We start from the raw sequence: 25,097 nt of genomic DNA, 5'->3' as shown, positions 1-25,097 counted from the left end.
TTTGTCAATCAGTGACCAAGAGTCCAAGAAATCAGCACCTTTGCCCTAACTAAGCGAAACCCCGTAGCTTTGCTACCAAATACGGCTAGGCTATCCATTAAAAAGCACGTTCACGAAGAACTTTCTGTGCAACTTGCGCGCATCAGTCACAAAGAGAAGGAATTGTTAGACTCAATATCCAGGGTTCTCAAACAGGAATCGATTTCCGCTCGCAAGTCCCGACAAAAAGTGTCGTTTTTGTTATATCTGCTTCAAACGAGCTCAAGCAGAGAATGCAATGCTATACAGAAAGCTTTCCAGTTTGCCCTCATAAGTCTATCTCCTATCTCTTGTTTGCTCATGGTCATTAAATAAAAAATGTTCCAAAACCCACTCGTGGGTATTGCCGCGTAACACAAAATGTTTGCCTTTACTAGCAGCATCTGCGGTTAAAATTTCAAAGGAATATCTTCATAAATAAGAAAGTTACCATTTCGCAGTATGCCCATACATCACTGCGCATGCCCACACATAATTTTTACTATGTGCGAAATGTTTGTCTTTACTAGAAGCATCTGTGGTTAAAATTTCAAAGAAAGATCTCCATAAATAAGAATGTTAGCATGCCCACATAATTTTTACTATGTGCGAAATGTTTAACTTTACTATAGAAGCGTCTGTGGTTAAAATTTCAAAGAAATATCTCCATAAATAAGAAAGTTGCCATTGCGCAGTCTGCGCAAAATATGGAGTTAAATGAAACTGATCGAAATGGGCAAATATAGACCATAACAGCTATCAATTTGCGAAAACCCGAATTCTCTAGGTGGCCCAGGGGCCGATATCTCGATGGAACGGACGGACGGACAGACGGAAACACGAACACATAAGCTTTACCTCAACTTCGTTGTGTTACGCTAAAAATGGATGATTAATTTTTTATTTAATGCTCATGGTGGAGTAATGTCGATCTTAGAGGTCTCCCGAAACTGATACCGCACTCCTTGACTTACCCTACACTTACAGTTAGCAATTCTGAGGAAAAGGCTTGATACTTTGGCACATGCCTGGCGTCGCCGCCTCTCCGAGGATTTAGTCAACTAGCTATCGTGGAGATGCGTCCCTGGTAGGCACTAACAGGGATACATATCTCCACTCCTTTTGTATCCATCGCGCTGGGCCGCGACATATCTCAAACAATGTGGTGGATATTATGGATTAGGGAGGTTGTGGAAATTTTAGGGAAAAAGCTATACGAGCAAAACCATATTTCTTTCAAGTCGAAAAGAAGGACGTTTCGCGGTACTTTTGAATCTCCGTAGAAATATACTCGATATGAATGGCACGAATGAACTTCTATATACATCGTGTAATCGGTTCTTTGATTTGTTGAGACGTCTGAGATCGGTAAGGGAATTGAATAAAATACAGAATTTTGTGCGTTAGAAGAGAGAAGAACATATAAAATAGCAGAGTTCGCGCCCTTTTCATGTTTAATTTGACGAATTTGAATACTACATTTAGCGTTATTTTGTAAAGGCGGCAACATTTCATTTAAAATCTCAGCAGTACAGTGCCATCTTGAGTTCCAATTATAGAAGATGCGGTCACGTGATTGACAGCGACCAATCAGATCGCCCAAAATTGCCCGTGCTGAACATAGCCACCCTCCCAAGCCCGAAATTTTTAACGATTGTTAACAACTGCAAGAGCTGGATAGAGATCAACATCTGAAGTGGTAGTGGCGTAAGAAAATCTTACCACCGGCCCCGATAACATCATGGCTGAAGCGGAACAGGCGCCCGAACAAGACAAGGCGACCGCTCAAGGAAAGCAAATTATCGGTGAGAGCTTGTAACATCATTTTTGTGTATACTTTAATTTCGTGTCGGCGTTCGACCGCGTTGCTTCCTCCATCTTTAAATCGGCACATGGCTAATTTATTGGCTTTGTCGCCGATATAGTCTTTTATTGCCATTATTTAAATGCAAAAATGCTCCTTTTAAAAATTTTATGCGCTTGTCATAACTTACGTCAAATATGCAAAATAAGTGCAATAACAAGTACATTATCTTCAATTCATCTTTTCATTATTCTTAAAATAAATATTTCGTACTACGACCCACTCAAAGTGTCATTTACCTATAACTTGCTCAACTTAGATAATTACACCCATTAAGCTTGTGGTCTATAATTTTTGCCAATCTTTTGTGTTGATCGTCCTTGACTCTACCATCAATGAAATCAAACGATATAATCATGAATAAAATTTAAATTAATTAGTTTACCACGCGTGATTTTTTAAACTGTTTTTACGACCCATGTTTTTATTTTCTTAAAAATTATGTAAAAGTAATCAAGTTGGATAACTATCAGTGTGTGTAAGTTAACCTTGTGCACCAGTGATAACCTCCAAATTATTGTTAGCCCCTTTGATAGGTAGGATGTTTTCGCGTTTTATCCACTTGGATATTGTAATCTTAACAGCAACTATGATTTTATCGGGAACAATGTTTTAAGTAATGTTTTTTTACAGCAACCAAGGTCACCGGTACAGTGAAATGGTTTAACGTTAAAAGCGGCTATGGTTTTATAAACAGGTAAGGTCATTTTGTTTTGCATCTGATGGCACTAACGATATCTATTCTTGATTTTATGCTTACATATTTCTGTCATTTATAGTCACAATCCTGTATTATTCTCAGTAATTTACTGGTGGACTTATTTCTGACTGTTAGCATGCTGTCCTTAGTACATTAATAATGTATTTTATATATTAGTTTTTCATATTAAATACTATTATTTGCTACATTTTTTTAATTATTGTTTTCTTCATAGAAATGACACCAAAGAAGATGTGTTTGTCCATCAGGTATGTATCTATAAGTACTTTTTTATTTTTTATATTCTACAATCTAACATGCTGATTTATATCTTTTTTGGTTTCTTATTGTTACTCATTCTAGGTTTTTGTATGAATCAGTGTACATTAGACATAGATACTTTATATAGCCAGTGCTTTTTGCATAGCACCTTCACTGCTTCATATAACAATCAATATTGATAACACTAATCAGCATTCACCGCTTTTAATTAGGTCATGGTAACTTTGTGTATATTATTTACGATTAAAAAAGTATTAGTGATTTTTTAATAGGCCATGATTGTAATTAGGGGCTAATGTAAATAATTTTAAAATGTGACTACTCCTGCAATTTATGACTTAAACTGGATAGCAAATGTATAAATGTTCAAATTGTGCCTATTGCGTTTTTAATCCCTTTTCTAATACATTTGATGATGTATTGTGAAAGTAAGATGATACTTGCACTACATTTATTATTTTTGTGCCTTATTTAAAAGTGTTTCAGCTAAAATGTTTTAACTTCACATGATCAATGGACGACCCCCAAAGAGATCCAAAAAATGATTAAAATGATTCAATAAAAATAGCAAAAATTTCAAAAGATTGTGATTTTCTCTAAAGCCTTTTTTGAATTTTTTACTGTATAACGGAATCGGCGGCTTTTGGGCCATGCTTATATTTGCATTTTTTTTATTATTTTAACGAGTACTGAAAAAGCGGCTTGACATTAATTGTATATTATTAGGGAAGTCTAAGGAATTAAAGATTTATTGTGATTTTTAGGGTCTGTATTTCAACCTTGGTAATAATAATAATAATTTTTATTGACGGCCAAGCCAATTTATACATAAATTATTAACAATAACAATAGTATTTTAATTAGTTTAACAAGATACAGATATTAATAAATAATACAATAATAAATAGTAAGGTATGGTTAATAAGTGGTTTTTAACTTGTTTTTCATTACATATGTTTAGATCTGTCCACAACTTTTTTTTTAATTTTGTGTATACATTTCTATATCAAACCAAACGTACATAAATTTAAAAGTTTCTTTGTAAAATCAGCAATTTTTCAGTAGGATACCTGCCTAAACCCGTTTCTGTAAAAAAAAAACTTGGAAAACTGGTCGGTTTTATTTCGTTTACCTCACTTTCAGTTATCACTGTCTACGTTCACACCATTTACATAATATTAGGTACTTTTTTTAATTAAATGTAAAAGCTACATTTTTTAATTTTTCAACAAATATTTTGATGGGAAGAAATTATTTTATCAGTATAACAGGGACGACAGTGCTGCAAGTAAATGTCTTGTAACTTGACATTTTTGAGATTAAATGAAGGCATGCCAGGAAAGATTCAGTTGACAAAATATTAGAATGTAATTTGGTTAACTAGATTTCTTTATACAAGACTCTAGACTGAGCTATGTTTGTTTCGCTATCCCAACCTGTACTCCTCAAAAACTTTGTCATAGTTCGATAACGATTTTGGTTTTATTTTCAAATTATTATTTGTAGGAATAGTTCAAAGATTTCTGGGTCAATGTACTTTGAGAAGAAGCTATAAAAGTGGCTATAAATAGTTTTGTGATAAGTGACATTGCAGATAAAAAGATTCAATAGAACTGACATTACACTTTGTAACTCGATCAAATCCAAATTGTTTCCTTATTTCAGGCAATGGTCAATTGGGTATTATCAAGCATGGTTGAGATGATTTAGGTGATTTAACTGCCATATTGTTAATTAAATTCAAAATTCTTTACACAAGCTCAAAACTCAAAATGAAACAATAAATGACTCAGAGTGCACAATCCTAGGATTGGTTTGACGCAGTCCTCCCTTTCCTATTCTGCGCTAATCTTTTCATTTTTACATAACTACCCTTACAGAAAATAAACAACTCAATTCCTCAAAACCTTCCCCATGGTAATTAATTGTTGACGAACAGATATAATTGTGAAATGTTACGACATGTTTCGATTGTTAATCATCTTCAGGTAACAAACTAAAATATTTAAAGTTAAACCGTTGACTCGATAGCTATTGAAACCACTTATTGAAAGGTTGTTGAAAAATGGACGCTTCCCATTAGCAGCTCCTATGAGCACGTTTTTTCGGAGAATTTGTTATCAGAATTTCCTTAACACGCTAGATGTACAAGCTACAGGTAGGCTACTACTTTCTTATTTTTTTATGGACGCCATATTGGATTTCTATGGAATGAGATAAAGGACAGAAAAAGAAATTCATTTGAATGTATCACCATCAGAGCAATGTTCATTCAGCAAGATCTAGATACCCGTGGATGTTTTGTTGAGAAATGAATATAAAACATTTGATTTTCAATGTTTTTTTTAAATTTATGTAAAAGTAATGAAACTTTGCCTCCATTTAACTGACTACACTGTTGCGGAGATCCCAATGGTAGTGACGAATCTGAACAACATATAAATGCACAGCATTGGTATCTCTTAATTCCGTAAGTTTTTTAAAAATAACTAAATCTATGATGGATTATAGCACAATTTTTGGGAAAATAATCTAAAAAAAAGTAATATGGAGGTCATTTTAAGGTAAAACAAACGTTACCTATTGCTGCGCATGTGTTGTGATGCGTTGTACTAAATAAAAAATAGACGCCCAAGCAGTATAATCGTTTTACAAAAATCAAAGATTGTACTTACCGTATGTTTGATTTATCACAATTTTTTAAGTTTTTAAGCGATTTTTGTAATTTTAACGACGTAATTATTTTATATTAATATCGTTGATTGTTTATAGTCTGCAATCATCAAGAACAACCCCAAAAAAGCGGTTCGCTCAGTGGGCGATGGGGAGGTAGTCGAGTTCAGTGTAGTGGTAGGGGAGAAAGGCAATGAAGCAGCCAATGTAACTGGTCCCAATGGTGATCCAGTCAGAGGGTCACCGTATGCTGCTGATAGAAGACGTGGATTTCGTCAATGGTTTTATCCGCGTAGAGGGCGAGGCGCCGGCAGAGGAGGAGCTCGTCGTCCACCAAGAGACGGTATGTCTGTAATTCGTGCACGATGCGAATTTCTATCGTCACATTGTTTTAGAGTATGGCGGCCCTGAGGAGGAAGGAAAAGAATCATCTGAGGTAGTTGAAGGAGGAGGGCCGCCAAGACGCTATAGACCGCGACGTGGACGTGGCGGGTATAGCGGCGGCGGCGGCGGCTTTGGAGGAGGTGGTGGTTACGGCGGTGGCGGCGGATATTACCGCTCGTATCGTGGCCCGCCTCGCTCCGATGAGGAACAGGGTGGTGAAGGAGATGGCGGAGCTCGTGGTCGTAGACCCCCAAAACGATTCTTCCGCAGGTGAGTTCTCGCTCAGTCAAATTTTTGTGTGTGTGACTTGCATGTTTTTTTTATTTACAAGCATCATTTTTAGAAATTACAGAGGAGGCGGCCGTGGTGGAGGTAGAAGACCTCGTTCGTCGGAAGGAGATGGCCAAGGTGAACAAAGCGGGGATGACAGTAGCCGTGGTCCTCCAAGACAACAACGTTACCGCAGACGTGGTGGTCCACGACGTGCATGGGATTCTGTTTCAGAATCTGGAAAGGTATCTAGCTTGATGCTTAAAAATCATTAAATTTTGCAACTTTCATTTGCTTCAATTGTGATAGCAGTTATTTGGCAGGATTAAGTAACCAAGATATTTATGAAAATTAAAGTTTTACCAATCATAGTAACCATTACTTATTTCAAATATAGGCAGACATTTTTCATTTTATCGTACGTTAGGGCGCTTTTGTGATATTAAGTCCTCAAATCTGAGGATGGAAAACTCAAATTTGCTATGCTATGCTTGCTTTCTAGGTTTAGAAAATATTTTACACTGTTTGCACTTTTTTGCTTTTTTAAAATTGTTTTAATCTGCAAGATGGCAACGGTTTGATCTATAGTATTGGATTGAATTTAATTAAAACGTTTTTTAATTTCATACTAGGCTCAGTCCTGTAACTGTGATGTGGTATAACATTTTGGTGGGGTAAATAGTAATTCCATACCATACATTTCTAAATTTAAATTACATCTTGTATATTTTTACAGGTTTTGGATTCTATAGACTTATTTCACACCTGGTACATTGTTTTCGATAATTTATGTATGTATGATAATTTCAAAATAGTTAAAATCCTCATTAATGGATCGATTAGGCAAAATGTAGACTCAATGAAAAACAGTTTTGATTAATTCATGGCCAACCACATCAAAAAATGAAATTTAAGATTTGTGTGATGAACCTCGTATAAATTGCTGAAAACTGGTCTGTAGTATCCAACAATATGAAAATATACATGGTGTTCCATTAAAAACAAATAGGTTACTGTTTTAATTCATTATATTCATAATATCGCTCAACAAAATTTTATATTCATACCGCCAATTTTGCCAAAATTGTAAGGGTGAATCTAATTTGGTTAACACAGGATACAGGATATACTTCAAAGGCAGCAAAAGTGATACCATCGATTGTAAAGCTAGAAATAAACTACTATACCACAGAAAAAATTTACATCTCTTTGAAGGTATACTTGATTCATTTCCCTTATTTTCAACGCTAATTTCGCTGGTATTATTTATGTTAATTCATTTAAGAACGCAGTTGATACTAATTATACTGGATGTTGTGATAAAATGTCATTTCTAACTAATTATGTTCGAAAAATTGAGGAAGATTGTGGGAAGTGAACCTCAATAATTCTTATGATTTGGTTTGCATATTACACAAAATGACACTTTCCATTACATAGATAGCCATTTATCAGTTTTCATTTGCTTGGGAATATTGCAAAATGCGTAAGGTTTGCGAGAGGTAAAAAAAATGTTATTCACTATTATTGTTTCAGGCTGAAGATCTTTCTGATACTACTAAGCCTGATGTAAGTATGAAAACAATTTTGTGCTCTAGTTTGAATATCATCGTAACTGAACTAATTTGTCTGTTTACTAAACATTGAAGCATCTAGTTTTATTCATGTGATTGCACAGTAACCATTAACACTTACTTAAAAATATCACTAAATCATCTCTAATGTGTACACCTACAGTGAGTTTTTTTTTAATGCGAACATAGGATTTTCATGCAATGTAATTTCCCTATGTTCGATTTAAAAAAAAACACATCAATCTATGAGGTGTGCGCGGTTCACATTCCCAAATCGCCCAAGTTGTGTGACTATGAACAGCGACTCTATACTCTTTATGATGAAGAGCACTCGGTAAGATTTTTTTTAAGAAGCCATGTGAGGCCATAGCAACATTAGGAAACATTTTTCTTAAACTTACGATAACTTGACCTCACAGGCCATGAGGCCACGCACTGACACCACAACTCATTGTGAACCAACCTTCAATTATTTGTAGGTTGTGCACCTGGTATTCTACTAATTTGATCTATTCAATACATAAACGAAGAAAATAAGAAAATAAATAGCGAAAACAACTACAATAAATGTTCAAAGTGTCCTCTTTGACATTCTAAGCAATAACTTAACCGATTTCGTAATTAAATTGGACGGCGGTATTTTTAAAAATGTGACAGCCGTCAATTGTATCTACTACTCATTTGAACCACTCAATAGATTGATGTGTTTTTTTTAAAATCGAACATAGGGAAATTACATTGCATGCAAACTCCTATGTTCGCATTAAAAAAAAATTCACTGTATGATGTTCATGAATGAGCTTTAGCTGAAGGTGATGTTTGGCGCTATTTCTGTTACTGTTATTAGGTATACCAATGGCGAAACAGCAAAAATTTTAAGTTAGGTAATCGAATAGCCTAAAAATGTTTGAAACATTTTTTATTATATCTAAAGAAAATATCAATTTTAGGACAATTATCCGAATTTTGCGACTAAACATTATTGCAAGAATTACCCAGAACAGCAATATACAGTGTGGAATAAATAATTATCCATCGTGGGAACTATTTACGACCCATGTCCACATTGTATTCAAATAACTTTTTTTTCAAAAACTGCAGAAATTCTCATGAATGAAACATATAACCAAAATGATTTATTATAAACAATTATTTAGTGATTTATTAGGTGATTATCGGTGTTCCCAATTAGTGGTAGAACGATATTGATATCGGTATATCGGCAATTGTTGCCGATTATCGGTATCGTATCGTATCGGCAAGGTAATTGCGCCGATATATCGGCAAACAATTTTTTTAGCTGTTTTAACTCTTCAGTGCATAAATGAAATACTTTATTAAAGAAAATAAAATGTTTTATTCTAAAGTTAACAATTTTACTAAAAAAGTTAAAAAAAACAACAAAAAATATACCTAATATAGCAGGTTCTAAATACAGTATATACTTAAAATTTAACTTTTTGATATAGATGACGCAATGCCAAACGTTTCCTTGCAACTGCAACGGAATAATTATAAATCGGGACTTCCCCGGTTTTTGCTTGACCGTGTCTAAATAGTAACGCCATCTATTGTTTGCCGATACGATACGATATATCGGCCGATATATTGTATCGGCAAAAAAAAGTGATATCGTTCTATCACTATTCCCAATTGTGTTCTAAATCCAAATGCAATAATTATTTATTGAATTGCTTATTGTAGGAAAATACTAAATAGGCTGTTGATTTTTAGTTGTGATATGGTGATAGTAATGCAGTAGGGTTGCGGTAATCCGAGGTTTAAAAGAAAAAAAAACTTGAAAACTCAAAACCTTATCTTATTTTTATGTAACCGCCGTGCGCCTGCAATATTTTGCGCTAGCTACTCGCTGTAATCCGCCAGGGGATGACATATTGAAGGTCAATGACACACTAAGATTCTAACAGTGCGTTATTGTCTGCTTTTTAAAGTCGTAAATGTCTAGAGGCAATTTTTATGTACCACTATTATACACTACTACAAAGTGGTCGAATATCTTGTGTAATATTTCGAGCTTTTTAAAGAAACATTTTTGTGGATTGTTGTATTCGGAGAAGAGACAATAAACTAATTCCCACTGCAACTGTTGGTAAATCTTGATCTCACAGCATTTCATTTATTTTTGAACTTAAGGGAATTTATAAATTTCATGGGTCTTCATATAACATATATTTGTTTAATGCAAGTTATTGGCAGATTTAATGAAACTTCATTTGTTACAGGAAAACCAATCCGTGCAGAACACCACTACTGAAAGTCAAGCTTAGACTATCACCTGCAACTTTTTACACACAATAACTAATCTTTATTAATAACAAAACAACTTTTAGTGTGTGAGTCATTTAAGGAATAGCAAAAAAGACATTTCATAACAATACTTTATTTAAACTATTGTGTGATTTTTGTATATAGTGTTTAGTTGGATTTGGTACTGAGAGATAGCTTTAAAGGAGGATTTGTACTTTTGATACCTTTTATACATTTGTAAAAGTTCATTAATAATCCTCTTACAAAATTAACTTGAAGTACCAAACAAGTACAAAAACCAATCCCAGTGCTCGCTAAGGCGAAAATCGATTGTTATTTTATCACAGCGTATATAACCGATTGTTCTATTATTTTTTATTGTTTTTGAAATGTCTTAAGATCCATTCCTTGATGCTGCGATTTGTAGAATAAATTCAAAAACCAACAACTGCATAATTTCCGTCGATTCATCTTTGTTGGACCCAAAAAAAGAAACATCTTATCTTGTAAGTTTGGTTTAATTTGGGAATGGATCTTCAATCGTTTGTAAACTAAAAATTAAACAAAAAAAATAAGTAAAACTGGAAAATTGGGACAGATATTTTTATATGTGCTGCTGGTTCTTTGAAATAATTTTTTTTTAAATTTTGTTTGTATATGGTACTGAGTAATTGCGTTTGTAAAGTGCCGCAACTTTAATTTTGAAATTTTTTTTGTGATAATTTTTTACTTATTTATTTTTGTAATTCAGTATTGAAGCTTTAATAAATAATCTGTTCTGAACAGCTGTCTTTTGTATTTATTAATTTAATAAAAGCAATTGATATGAGTGATACACATAAAAGTTTTTTTTTTCTGTTGAAATGATGCCCGAAGCAGGTTAAAGAATTTTTTTCGTATCCGAAAGTTACTACTGAAAATATTGTTGGATTTTTCTTTGTGATTGAGTGCAATTCGTAGAAAGCAATAGAAATTTTTGCATGTTGCGACACATTGGATCATAGAGCATTGTACCATGTGACGCTAAAAATGTCTCCTTGTGCTTGCTGTTTTCTTTAGTTTTAGTTCACCTACAATTCGAAGAATATGTAATTATTGTAGCGTATGATTATTACTTTCCTCTAGTAGCGTAGGCAGTACAAATTTTTTCGCTGCATTTTGTGACAAAAGCATGAAACTCGGTACACGTGTTCATTAGGTCCAAATAAAACTTTTGGTCCGCAGCACCCATCGAAATTTTCTTGTGGGTTCAAAATTTGAACACTTGTTCAAAAGAGTGTTCAAGGTTTTAAACCTGTAAAAATTGACGAATTTTGGCATTCTAGGGGTCGTTTTTGAATGATTTAGGGTCGCTGGTGCCAATGGCGGCATTAAAAAAGTTGCATATCTGACCCTTAGGCTCCAAATTTGGAGTATTTTCAAAATAATGGTTAAATTTTGAATTTGATAGTTTTAACCCTGCGTGATGTTTCGGATGTCGATTCCAGCTAATTTGGACGTGCACTACTAGCTAGAAATATTATATTGATGTTAAAACAGTTTCTGGTGTGTAAATAGGCCGTTAATCGTTCAATAATTTATTCAAAATTTGGAAATTCCATACTTGAAGGATTTTGCCGTTCTTGGTGTCGTTTCCATATAATTTGTGGTTGCTGATGCTGATTTTGTATTCAGAAAACAGATGCGACTCATAGTTAGGCCCTTTTCAAACTATTTTACCTATTAAGAGGGAATGTTCGGTGCAGTCATACCCTTGTTGCCCCGGATTGCAACAACTATTGAATGACAAAGAAAGACGAAAGAAACGGGCATTTCATTAAGATTCGAAAGTGGACATGTTCTCTGACGGGATATGCCGCCTATGCTTCCATTATTGCCCTCCCGGCATCGTTTGTTGGGAAATCTGTACTTCCAGTCAGTCTTGAGCTCATTCCATGACAAGTAACATCACTCAGCGAGCAAGTTCCGTCTGACTCGTGCCCCTTGAAGCAAGAGTGTCGTCAGCTGATGGCCCAGAGATGGGCAAGTTGACATATAAAGGGTAAAAAATTATTAATTGTAGGTATAGTGCAGAGCTTTGATTATAAAATACCTATATTCAAAGGTGCAGAGCACAAACTTTTACTGTTGTACTGTCTTACCTCTACAACCACAATAATTGAAATAACGAATTATCGGTCAAGAAAAGCAGGACACTTTGGTTGCTTTGCATTTTGCTACTCTTTTAATCTCTAGACGGGGGCAGTTTCCCTTCCCTGCCCCCTCTGGCGACGACCTTTCTTTGAAGTGAGGATATCGCAACGATACCGTGAAACGCCATAGATCGCGACACAGTGCCTAGGTGTTCCCAGAAGTCGCCGAGGCAGCCCCCAAAGTGCATCCGATGGCGGGCGATACGATTAGGCTGCGAGTCACAGGCGTTTTAGGCCCTGTGCGTCGCTGTAGGAACTCTAAACGCATATTAAGAGACCGTTACCACCATGACCTGACCAGCCAGAAGCTGGTTCTGGCCGCCAGTCTTCCAGTGCCTCTTCAGGTACGTCAATAGCACTGGTAGAAGACTGAACTTTTAGTAAAAGTTGATCCAATTTAGCCCCTTGGAACTTCGATGCACAGGCTTTGTGCCACTTTGCTTTGTTATGAATGAAAGCAGCTTTAATCATCTTCCCTTCCTTGAGTTGTTTTACCAGATAACCGGCCTCTAGCTTGATTGCAGATGTGTTGCACACTGACTCCATGCGCAAACGCAAGCGCGCTAAAATTTGAATTTTCGTACAACTGTCAACTTTAAGGAGTAAATAATACACATAACCTGCATAGTACCTGCTTACCTATTGTTAGTAGGTATATGTTAATGCCATGTCATCAAGATGAATTTTGTTGTCATTCCTAAAATATGCCAAAGGCGATAGAAAGAAACTATATTTCGGTATGTACTGTACAGGGCCGTAGAGAAAAACTTGGGGCCCGAGGGGTTGTTAAGCACGGGCCCCTTTTTTGTGCTTAAACTTACCTATTCCACATTACTTTATTCTACTAATCAAGGACTCATAATATGAAATATTTTATTTTAGTGAAATTGGTAATGCTTTATGGATGTAAAAATTTTATTCCCAAAAAACCATGCAATGGGCCCCAGGCACTGCGTTGCGATCGATCGCGTTTCACGGTATCGTTGCAATATCCTCATTTCCAGGGGCACGAGTCGGACGGAACTAGCTCACTGCGAGATGTTACTTGTCGTGGAGTGAGCTCAAGACTGACTGGAAGTACAGATTTCCCAACAAACGATGACGGGAGGGCATTAATGGCAGCATAGGGGGCATATCCCGTCAGAGAACATGTCCACTTCCGAATCTTATGAAATGTCCGTCTCTTTCGTCTTTCTTTGTTATTCAATAGTTGTTGCAATCCGGGACAACAAAGGTATGACTGCACCGAACATTCTCTCTTATAGGTAAAATAGTATGAAAAGGGCCTAACTATGAGTCGCATCTGTTTTCTGAATACAAAATCAGCATCAGCAACCACAAATTATATGGAAACGACACCAAGAACGGCAAAATCCTTCATGTATGGAATTTCCAAATTTTGAATAAATTATTGAACGATTAACGGCCTATTTACACACCAGAAACTGTTTTAACATCAATATAATATTTCTAGCTAGTAGTGCACGTCCACATTAGCTGGAATCGACATCCGAAACATCACGCAGGGTTAAAACTATCAAATGCAAAATTTAACCATTATTTTGAAAATACTCCAAATTTGGGACCTAAGGGTCAGATTTACAACTTTTTTAATGCCGCCATAGCACCAGCGACCCTAAATCATTCAAAAACGACCCCTAGAATGCCGAAATTCATCAATTTTTACAGGTTTAAAATCTTGAACACCCTTTTGAACAAGTGTTCAAATTTTGAACCCACACGAAAATTTCGGTGGGTGCTGCGGGTCAAAAGTTTTATTTGGACCTAATAAACATGTGTACCGAGTTTCATGTTTTTGTCACAAAGTGCAGCGTTTACCTCGATATTCAGTTGTACCGCCTACGCTACCCCTTTTAAATTATAAATGAAAAAGGGGGTATGGCAAATTGTTTTGAAGATATATATATTCCTTGTTTTTTCTTAATTGGGTGCATCATGCAACATAGTTTTGTTAGTGATTACCCTAATTATAGTCCAGTCAAATTAGCTCTCAAAGTAGTATAAACTGGATGTTGTCATTTCACTGAACGAAACCAAACGTACCCTATGTAAAAAAATCCGCTGAATAGAAAAATCATAGTCCCCCCGGCCGGAAACTCCCGGAACATATTGTTATAAACAAAAAACGAAGAAAAAATGGGAAAATGTCGTGTTTTTTCACATTTGACTGCCAATGGCCCGTATGAATAAAAGTAAGCAATAATGCTTATACTTGCAAAATTCAAAGTAAATACTCGTAACTGCCCCTTCATACTGGTCTGTTTAGCATGGTTTAGCAGCGCTGCACTGCGTCCTGTCATTCTGCTTAGAAGCGCTGCTAAGTCGCTCAGTGCGAAGGAGCACTTACGAGTATTTACTTTGAATTTTGCAAGTATAAGCATTTGCTTACTTTTATTCATACGGGCCAATATCTCGGTAACTATTGCTTACTAAGTAAAATTCATCCGATCTTTTTCAAAATCCGTATTTAGTAACTTCTTTTGATAACAAAACAATATGACAAACCAGATCACCGTAGGTTTCATACTCATTGATTAATGAAATAAACAATTAGAAAAAGAGATGCTTTGTCTTTCAAACTGGGGGAGCACAAGAGTGTTCTCAATTTTTTTATAGGTACATATTATAACCCTAAAACAATCTTTTGCAATAATTGTCCCGATGATTCCTGCAAATCGACGGACTGTGCAATTTTTTTTTAACAATCCGAAGAATTTTCCTAGTTAACAAATGGAATAACTCCCGAAATTTAACAAAATAATACAACTCTATAATAGGCGAATGTAAAACTCTCGGAAAACCGTACATTAAAAAAAAATACGTCCAAATCCAATTAACAGTTCACGAGAAATCAGCTTTTCACTTTGAAGCCAGTTTTCGAAACAACCAACAATGATTTTGCAAATCGGGTCGCACCGATCGATTCTTTACAGCGTGAACTTTTTTCATGCTTCTATTTCACCAAAATGAATGATTTTTATTAATCCGAGTGCCAAGGGCCGATTATAGAGTTACTTTTCTTGTTAAATCTCGGAAGCTATTCGATTTGTTAGTTAACTAAAAAAATTCCATTGTCCATTGATTTGCAAAAATGATCGGGACAATTATTGGAAAAGATTGCCTTACGGTTCCACTATGTATAAAAAAATTGGGAACGCTCTTGTAGTCCCCCAGTTTGAAAGACAAAGCATCCCTTTTTCTACTTGTTTATTTAATTAATCAATGGGTATGAAACCTACGGTGATCTGGTTTGTCATATTGTTTTGTTATCAAAAGAAGTTACTAAATACGGATTTTCAAAAAGATCGGATGAATGTTACTTAGTAATAACAAAGTGTTAATTTTCGAGATTACTTTTTTACATTTTTCCATAAATAACAATAACAGTTGAAAATGAGCGTTCTCGACGAACTGTATCTTATATAAAATTTTATTCTAAACAAGTACATTTCTATTCATTTTTTCCCTCGGAGAAATAGTTAACGAGATATTCGAAGTCAAATGTGAAAAAACACGACATTTTCCCATTTTTTCTTCGTTTTTTGGTTATAACAATATGTTTCGGGCGTTTCCGGCCAGGGGGACTAGGATTTTCGGATTCAGCGAATTTTTTTACATAGGATGCGCTTGGTGTCGTTGAGTGAAGTGACAACATCCAGCCCAAACCGTAATTTGACTGGACTAAATTTGTGGTTTTGTGATTGAAATTTGAGACATTAGCAAACGAAACGAAAATTAAGAAGCGGTATTCACAATCTTTATTGGTTGGCTTTTATTTAACAAAACTATCTAGAAACAACCGCTATTATATCTAGGTATATTACCGTCAATTGGTGCTTAATATTATATCAGATGGAATAGTGATGCTGGGAGTAGATGGCTATTGGAATCTTAATTTTTTATGTATTGTCCGAGTTAGTATAACAAGAGGAGGGTATTGGGTGTATGCGTGTGTGTACCTGTGTTGTGTTGTTTTGAGTTCTTTTGTTAATATTTACCTGTGGTTTTGTGTGATGTGTAGTGTTTATTTTGGATTATTTGGTGGTTATAATCTATAATTTGGGGAATTAATGTTTTGTACCGTACAGTAGGTGGTGTCATAGTGTGAGTGTGATATTAATAAACGGTCTCCGGTTAACCATCATCAACTTGGTTTTTTATTATGAAAGTCATTTTTACTTTTTGTCGTCTCACTTGATAGAGAATTTTTTTCTGATTTCAATAATGAAAACAATAAATGACACTATTATTTCGTAAAAACGCAAGTGCTGCTCCATAGTGGGTAATTTTAGTAGCACGTTTTGATATTTACAAACGAGGAAACGACGCAATACGAAGTAGGGCTCTAACTTCAACGGACCACTTTGGTGAGGTAACTGTAAGTTTATGAGCGAGCGTTCTCTGCCCTGTAATATGTTCGAAGATAGTTAAATGGATTTGCAGTAGATGGTGACTTAATGCTAATTCTGAACATAATATTTTACACGTAAAGTTGCATAAACACTCAAGGTGTTTGTGTTTTATTTACTTATGTAAAGTGGCAGTGTAATTAGAGACTGAAGTAGATTCATAGAATTTATATTTAATTGGTAGATTCATTCATACATAAAACATATCTCCAAATGTGCCGCATTGTGATTTACTATGCGCGCGTGATACCTACCTACCTACTACAAAAAAAATAGCACAGATTTAAATACTCTAAATCTGTGCTACTGCTACTAGTAGCATTCTAGTAGGTGCTCCCGTTGAGAAATTATTATTATTATGGCCATAGTTATTAATTATTAGCATAGAGTAGGTAAAGTAAAGTAAATATGTCATTAGTTTACCTACTCTTTGCTACTACGCTCAATACCTGGGATTTTAAAGTCCTCGACTTGTCACTGCTAGTAAATTTTGTAATCCAATGCGCTATGCTATAGATTCGCCCTAGAGGTCAACGAGACCCCGGTCTTCTATATTTTGAGAAAGGAGAAGGTAGAGAAAGAAAGAAAGAGAGAAAGAAAGAAAGGAAGCGAGAGAGAGAGACGCTATAGTTGTTGAAAAGCAAATCCCTTTTATTGTGCTTTTTCCGATCATATAAAATAAACGTTATGTAGGTGCATCGCATATTCCAAAATTAATGAACAAGGGCACATATAAAAAAGGGTAATATATCGTTTGTAAAGATGAGAATTACATATTGTAACGTTATTTATTATTATATAAAATTAATATTATTGATGAATTTATAACGGTTCTTAAATAAATGGATGTATTACATTTCAATATTTCTCACTTATTTGCAGACAGATTTATAACCCATCAAGCGCGCATTTCGTTATTTTTCTGTACGATATCGATGTTAATTAAGACTGAATAAACACAATTCAATTTGCTTATACCGGGCGAGACAAAATGTTTGCAGACAGTTTGAATTGGGCGCTTAAAATGTTGAGTGTTTTTTTTACTAGATTTGGCGAACATGTTTTTTCCACAACAGTAATTGACTTACGTTGGCGGCAATTTTGTTCTTGGGTTTACAATGGTGGAGACGAAACTGGTCTAATGTAATTCCCATCTCTGGAACAGATGAAAAATTCACCTCAACCCAGGTTCGAACACCCGATCTCCGGATTTATAGTCCAACACTCTACCACTGAAACATAAAGCCGGTTGACCTATATACCACATGTAACAAGCTAATTAAAAATGGGTCAAATCCAATGAGCCCGTAGAGTCACACCGAGGTGCTCTGCCGTTTTTTTAGATGCTCTTTAGGGGTTTATTAATGGTGGGTCGTCGTTGATGCGCCACCGTGTATAGTATGTATGAATTGAAAATCTACGAGCTTGTAACACCTTTTATTCCTTTTTAAGTGTTGTCATTCAATCTAGGTACGTGAAATAGATCCAACTTCAGAACAAAGGAAGAGACTTAGGTAATTTGTTTCATTTAATTCTTTGATATAGCGCGCACAGTAAATGTTAGGTCCCCAAGGCGCAATTTATGGTCGGTGCAGTGTATCTCCGATATATTGAAGAATAATGGACGATACTTAAATCATTATTTAATAAACGTTTAAGACGCCATTATATATCAGAATTTCAAAATGAAAGCAATATCATATCAGATTAAAACTTAATCCTCTTTTATAAAAAAAGATACATAAGCGACAATGCGTTAAATGCTGTGTAAATCCTCTTACGATCAATTATTGATATCACTATTGTATGTACTTAAACGGTTCACTGTGTATAGCTAAACACAAAAGTAAATTGATATGATGCAATCTTTCCCCTATACAGATTTTGGGGAAACATCTGCCTTTTTATTTCTTTATGCGTCTAAATAAAAACAAAATGAACAAGCGGTAGTCGAGTAGTTTCGTTCTTCTCTAACTCTCTTGAGCGTTCGATTTTGTAGTGGCCTAATACCTGTCTTTTCTTACGGAATTTAAAAGGATTTGTTGAATTTTCTAAAAACTAAACATCTTGAAGTATTTGTTTGCACCAATTGGGATGCACTTAACAGTTGGAAGTTATACACGTATATCTACTTAAGCCTGTTTAAATGGTAAGAACCCCTCTTCTTACATTATAGGTATAGGTATGCCGTTTAAAGCTTTAGTTTCAACACGTCTTTATTGATAAACCTATTCAGTTCGTTGGCACATTCACACTATTTCAAAATTTTGGGGCGTTTATTTATCTTTTCTACACCTATAAGTAGATACACTGCCGACAATTTGGAAAGACGTTCGTAAATTTGAACTTTATAATTATGTTAATTGCAAAATGATCTTCACTCTGCCCGACTTATGCATAAACAGTGCATGTTGATTTAGAGAACAACATACCTACTAAATACACGTAGTCATATATACGCATCCATTCGAATGGCGATAGCGATTTTCATTAATTCCTTTCTTGAATTCGATTTACCATCTGCGGTCCAGAAAGTCTGATAGCTCCGAAACAAGATATACGAGGGACGCCAGAAAAGAAATCTACTTCGCCACGAAACAGAAGACGATTGTTCTGATTATTTTATTTTTCATTATAGGTCTCCCTCTCCCATAATATTGATGCACTTAAGCCATTTATTGTTAAACACCCCGCTGGAAAAAATACACGTTAGTATAGATAGGGACGAGGCAGTTGAAATACGTAAATAGAAAATGTATTCGTTTACACTCCTATAAAGTAAATTTGATTGGACCATTAGTCCTTTCTGATTTAACATCAAATCAAAGTAAAAAAGCAAACCAGAAGAAACGATAAAGAATATTTGAAGAAACTCCGAGATTCTTCAAGAAATAATAAGATCCCAGCACTTATTTTGATACGACAAAAATAGCACAATATTGAGGGATAAAATGAATCAAGTCTTAATTACAATATGTTTTCTAAAAGTAAAATACAAACATAGGAAGTGGCCAAATAGTGATAAGTGGAGCACGTCCTAGACGACTCCAGTCAGAGGATCAATAAAATCAAATAAACTAATGGCTCCCTTAATTAAATGTAGAGACTGAGTTTGGGTCTTCCACACTAATCTAAAAACAATTAATGCTGCAATTGAAACATTAAATGAATTGCATGTAACGGATGGTTATAAAACACAGGGTGGTTCGGTAATTCTTTCCCGAAAAAGGGTTGCTAATTTTTATTGGCATCTTGTAAAAGGTTGAAGACTCTCAGGTTTGTGGTGTACATTCTTCTGCTAACCTCTTCGTGTTGTTATGTTGAAATACCATTGGAACTTACTTTTTTAATACAACCGTGGAAATGTACTACTCTATACGAAATCGCCTAGGTACCTACTGAAACATTTCGGTGCCTTTTAACAAATCGCGTCTCTACGTGTCGGTGCCTGAATAAGCCTCATCTAAATTAATCATGTTGCGCCTCAATATTCCGCTCCCGGATGGGACATAAGCACGGTTTCGGTGGCTGTGCCTCTTCACCTCGCTCAAACCTCCCGTCGCCTCTCGCCCGAAGTCAAGGTGAACGGTATGGATCCTTCTAGAGCCGTAGTAGATCACGCTTTGGTGCCATCTCTTCTATTAGATATTATTGCTACATATTTAAAACGACGGAAAGGAGAAAAATTGTTTTTTATGTCTTTCCGTACAAATTTTTGGAAATTATGTTCTCTTTGAAGAAACAAGGTACTCGGAAAACGCAAGGGTTGACGTTTGGTGTGTAGTTTCGGGGCCAGGTCCGTGGTGGTTCGGTTTCTTGGTCTGTAACATGGTATTCTAGCGTAGAAAATATTAGACACCACTCACTATTTCTTCCTTACTGGAGTGCTATGATATTTGTGTTTACCGATTCTTAAATTTTGCATATTTAATACAGAGTGAACTAATTTTTAAGATAAGCTTGTGTTCTACTTTCTGCGAATTGTTATGATTACTAAGCGGTATATAATTTCAATTGAATGCTTACAAGAAGATGGTCCGGCAGCATTCTAATAGCCTATTATGCGTTAAAAGAACATCACAAATAATATTAAAAATTATGGCGTCACTTGTTGACTCTTTCTCTCATACTGAACATCAACTAATTAGATTCTCACAGGTATAATGAAGAACGCCACCCACCACACGAATTTGGATCCTTCACCGTTAATATAAAAAAGAAAGTCATTATTCTATTTTTAGTGATTTTTTATTAGTATCAATTAGTAATTTAGTGGCATTAACGAATAGCTAAGAACTATTTCGTATTAGTGAATTCTAGAGATAATCCTTCTTTATACGCGGTTAATTAAATTTTCTTGTAGTTTTCAAGTTTTTATGTTAATTGGTTACGGTTTATTGTCCTAAACTATTTAATACACTCAAGATTATCCATCCAATCGAGTTTTTTTGGACAAGCATTATTGATGATATCATTTGCTCGTAATTATATCTCCCAGCTATGGTCTGGTGGAACAAGTTTTTCGCTAACGATGAGCGTTAAAACAAAACGTAAAAGAGATAATAGTAAACAAATTGAAAATATCAAATGGGTATCAAGGCGTTTAGATTTACACCTTCAAGGTAACTGAAAAATTAACAGGTGAGGTGGTAAGTTAATTTTTGTAAGATGATGAAACATCAAAGGTTATTAAGATCAAATGTTTCAGTCTCGCAGGAAAGTGAGGCGTTGTAGGTAAGTATAGGTTTGCGATGTAATTATGAGTTCCAAAATTTCTGTGGTTAATCCACAAAAGTTTTGTTTTATTTATACATTTAATTAGTTTATGATTCACGCTTTGCCGCGAGAATAAGGAACTATTAATCTTACAGGCAATTGTACGAATTACCCGCTACCATTTTTGCGCACTTTTATTATTTTTAAATTATAAATCAATAAAGGTGAGAATGACAGTATACCTACTACAATGTTTTTTTGTGTTAGTAGTACACTGTAACTTCTCGAAATATTCGCTCAAAAAGTCGCCCTTCTGGAATACTCGCTCTGGAAAATTCTCTCATACATTCCTACAGAAGACTCGTATATAAACAAAGTCTGAATTTACCTTGAAACTGGGTTTTCTTGAAACGCGAATTTACATGACGTGTAACAAGAAAGAGTACGCCTTGAAAAAGTAAGGATTTTCAAACAAGAACTAGGATAACGTTACATATAAGCAAAGTTTTTTTGTTTTGTTTGCTCGCTTGCTTGCTTGTACATCTTCTGTCAAAATGTTGAAATACATAATTTGTCATTCTTTAAGAATAGTTTCGGTTTTTTTTTGTAATACACCAAGTTCAAGCTCATCCCACCATATTTACTTATGGTACGCGTTGGTTTTGCTTTGTACGCCCTCATCTCACAGCTTGTAATAAGGTCACACCTTAGTGACGGTACCAAGGCCATGACCTTGGCCCAGAATCCAAAACCAGAATCTTGGTACAGCATCCAAGGCTTGAAACCAAAGTTCAGAGCCACGCCCTTGGGGAAATCTGGGAAATCCTAGAGACATGACCTTGGGAAGTCCCAGAGCCATGAGATTGACCATAACCTTGGGAAATTCCGGGGCCATAGCTTTGGGAAATCCCAAGACCACGCGACGTCACATGACATTGAAAAAATTCCAAGGTCGTGACCTTGCGACGTAATCGGAGAAGTCCCAAGGTAATGACCCTGTGATGTAATCGGGGAAATCCCAAGGTTATGACCTAGTGACGTAACCTGGAAAATTCCAAAACCATGACATTGGAAACTCTCCAAAACAGGGGGGCGAGGGAGGGAACTAGTACGGCGGTGTTCTACTATTATTAGGAGTCATCAATGTCATCATGGGTTGTAACTTTCTTAATTTTACACCACCAGTAGTTAACTATACGTTAGCCAATAGCTATTTATGTATTAAGAGCGCAAAATGATATATTGTCGATTGAAAGAAACAGTTCATCGCACACTGGCTGAGTGATTCATAGATTCATAAGTTTAGACATTGCCACTTTCAGTCACAGATGGCGCTAGAAAAACTAGAGCGGCGCTCGCTTTTAAAATCCTCGAAATCATTACAATATTTTACTGTTTTGTAAACCATCAAAATCTGCCATATAATTTTCATCATCTTCAACACGCTTACAATCAGAATATTAAGAATTCCCAGAATCTTCAAATATTCAGAAGGTGGATAAATGGATACGTACAAGATCTTGAGGATTTTGAGATTATTCAAAACATTCAGAACTTGTATAAGTCGCAGAGAACTGTCACAAACTTTTATACTTTCATGAAGTTTACTTACAAGGTTAACAAGTTAGATCTGAGAAGGACACTTTTCGATTGAAACTAAAATTCGTATTTAAATTGTACTTGTTTTGTGTCGATTGTGATATTTCACGTTGGTTACGCCAATGATGTTGATTTTGCTTACTGACTTGTTGTTGTAGTTGCTCTGTAGGTCGTTGCATGAACTGATCTTTTGTACTTGCCTATATAAATACCTGGTATCTATTTTTTGGTAAAAAAAATAATGTAGTGTTGGTATGTCCAAAATTTAATTTGGGCAGGTTTATGACAACAAAATTTGGGAAACGTTATGCTCAGATGAAGCGCCAATTTTAAATATCCCGCCAAAATCAACATCGATACTTTACCTGAATTATACCTTTAAATCAATAAATACTTAGAAACGCGCATGCAAAACGTACCTGCTCAAACCAGTTGTTTTAACTGTGACGTTACAGGAAAATGATATCCCTGATTTCCAACATAATTACGGAAAGGTAAAACGACGACGACAAAGGCCTTCTTCAAATCCTACATCCACAGCATTACTCAATTTGTATGCCAAATTCTTCATAAATAATATCAGCGTGTTAACAATAAAATCTTTCCATGTTAAGACTCTTACATGAAGTTGAAGTAGGTCAACGTAAATATCTCTTCTAAACTGGTCGATTGGCGTTGATAATTGTTTCTATTCGTTGATCAATTGTTGATGTATATGGAAAAGCACTCTTGGAATAATATTCAGCACTGTTTCCACTAAATATAATTAAATAGACGCCATATAAAAAACGGCAAGCACGCTTTCTCTGCTTCACGCATTCACTGTAACATTTGGTATTGCAAATTTTAATTTTTATAAATATGGGAATTCAAAAATACATATTTAGGTACCATCGCAAGATGATGCTGAATGTTTACTCCAGGTTTACACCTTAGCTTATAACGTAAGGTTTAGGTTGGAGCTGCTTTAACTCAAATCCGCTGCATAAACGGTTAATTAGCTCAGGGTTAGTAAATGAAATATAAACATGGGAGCTTCCACAGCGGAAGTTCGTTCTGGGCTTTCAGTCTTCTACACTTCGTCACAACTTACCAATAGGGCTGAGCTCTCCTCGTATGAAATTGAGAAGATACGAAGGTAGTAGTAACAGTAAAATCAAATTAGCCAAGAAAATTACTGGTTTATTTCTAAATAATATAAATTCAAAGTGTCTCTAAAATTCAATAACGTTAATTACACACAATATTCTCGTATATGAATTTTCCCAAACGTGTACGTTAAACTTCCCATAAAACTCACATTTAACTTCCCCCAAAAGAATATAAATCCCGGTCAATAATGATCTATTAAACTAATTACTGAATCTTAAAACGATTTTCCACAAGTAACTTGATATTCTGTACAAAAATTCGCACGTATAGAGTCAATTACAAGTAAAACACATAAGGCAACTCTTACTTGGAATAAAGCTAGCTGTTGACGCCAAGAAGTGAGTTCAGTTCTCGCATCCAATTCTAAAAACAGTCAAAAAACCTCCCAAGCCGCAGGGCTCGGTACATAATTATATAGTTCATTACTACCTAAAAGGCCTTGTTCTACCCGTAATCTGCTTCTACATCGAGTACGATCCTTAGGTCAACATTTGCGTTTCATAACTTAACCGAGATGGCAAGGGTACTGAGCATATACGAATGTTCACAAATTAGTTAAATATACTCACATTGTACCGTACAAGGGGGCTTCGATAACAAAGAATTTGATTGTAAGTGGACTGTAATTATGAATTACTTCCAAGGCCTTGTTTATGCTGGGAATGAAAGAATATAGACACATAAATAAACGTGTTTATTATCAAAAATACAAAGTAAATGAATTTCTATTGAACATGGTTGACGTAGGCACGACGGCTACTAGAATATGGTAAAGTTACGAAGGGATAATGTAAACAAAGGAACTTACGTGTTGTTTCGAAGTCCATTAACAACGAAGGCGATGTTGCAATGGCGAAGATTGCTGTATTCTACGAAGTTGTCGAATTTGTCGATTTTGCTACAACGAAATCTTCTTATTGATGTGCGGTGCTTTGACGTTCTGCTTGTTAATAACGATGTTGCGAACTGCACGGC

The 25,097-nt window shown here is 35.3% G+C and overlaps 1 protein-coding gene across 4 annotated transcripts; it reads left to right on the top strand.

The window, feature by feature from the left end:
- The first annotated feature begins 1,660 nt into the window (after nt 1–1,660).
- On the top strand, nt 1,661–10,820 carry LOC116182462 (Y-box factor homolog). 4 transcript variants are annotated; one of them, XM_031502997.1, is made up of 8 exons: nt 1,662–1,823; nt 2,516–2,579; nt 2,818–2,851; nt 5,637–5,880; nt 5,933–6,191; nt 6,274–6,436; nt 7,728–7,760; nt 10,009–10,820. In XM_031502997.1, the coding sequence occupies exons 1-8, from the start codon at nt 1,760–1,762 to the stop codon at nt 10,051–10,053; spliced, it is 906 nt and encodes a 301-aa protein (XP_031358857.1). In that variant the 5' UTR covers nt 1,662–1,759; the 3' UTR covers nt 10,054–10,820. The 4 variants fall into 4 exon arrangements, with proteins under 4 accessions (XP_031358858.1, XP_031358857.1, XP_031358854.1 ...); XM_031502994.1 differs by having other exon boundaries at nt 6,253–6,436; XM_031502996.1 differs by having other exon boundaries at nt 1,664–1,823; nt 6,265–6,436.
- The last annotated feature ends 14,277 nt before the right edge of the window (nt 10,821–25,097 follow it).

The sequence above is a fragment of the Photinus pyralis genome, unplaced genomic scaffold (genome assembly GCF_008802855.1).
Source record: "Photinus pyralis isolate 1611_PpyrPB1 unplaced genomic scaffold, Ppyr1.3 Ppyr1.4_unclustered_Scaffold539, whole genome shotgun sequence".
In the NCBI taxonomy this organism is placed as follows: domain Eukaryota; kingdom Metazoa; phylum Arthropoda; class Insecta; order Coleoptera; family Lampyridae; genus Photinus; species Photinus pyralis.
This window is presented reverse-complemented; position numbering and strand designations above follow the sequence as displayed.

Coding starts and splice junctions, on each gene's coding strand:
- LOC116182462 (XM_031502994.1), top strand. CDS start 1,760: ATGGCTGAAGCGGAACAGGCGCCCGAACAAGACAAGGCGACCGCTCAA. Junction 2,580..2,817: donor GGCTATGGTTTTATAAACAG/GTAAGGTCATTT, acceptor TTTTCTTCATAG/AAATGACACCAAAGAAGATG. Junction 6,437..7,727: donor CTGTTTCAGAATCTGGAAAG/GTATCTAGCTTG, acceptor TTATTGTTTCAG/GCTGAAGATCTTTCTGATAC.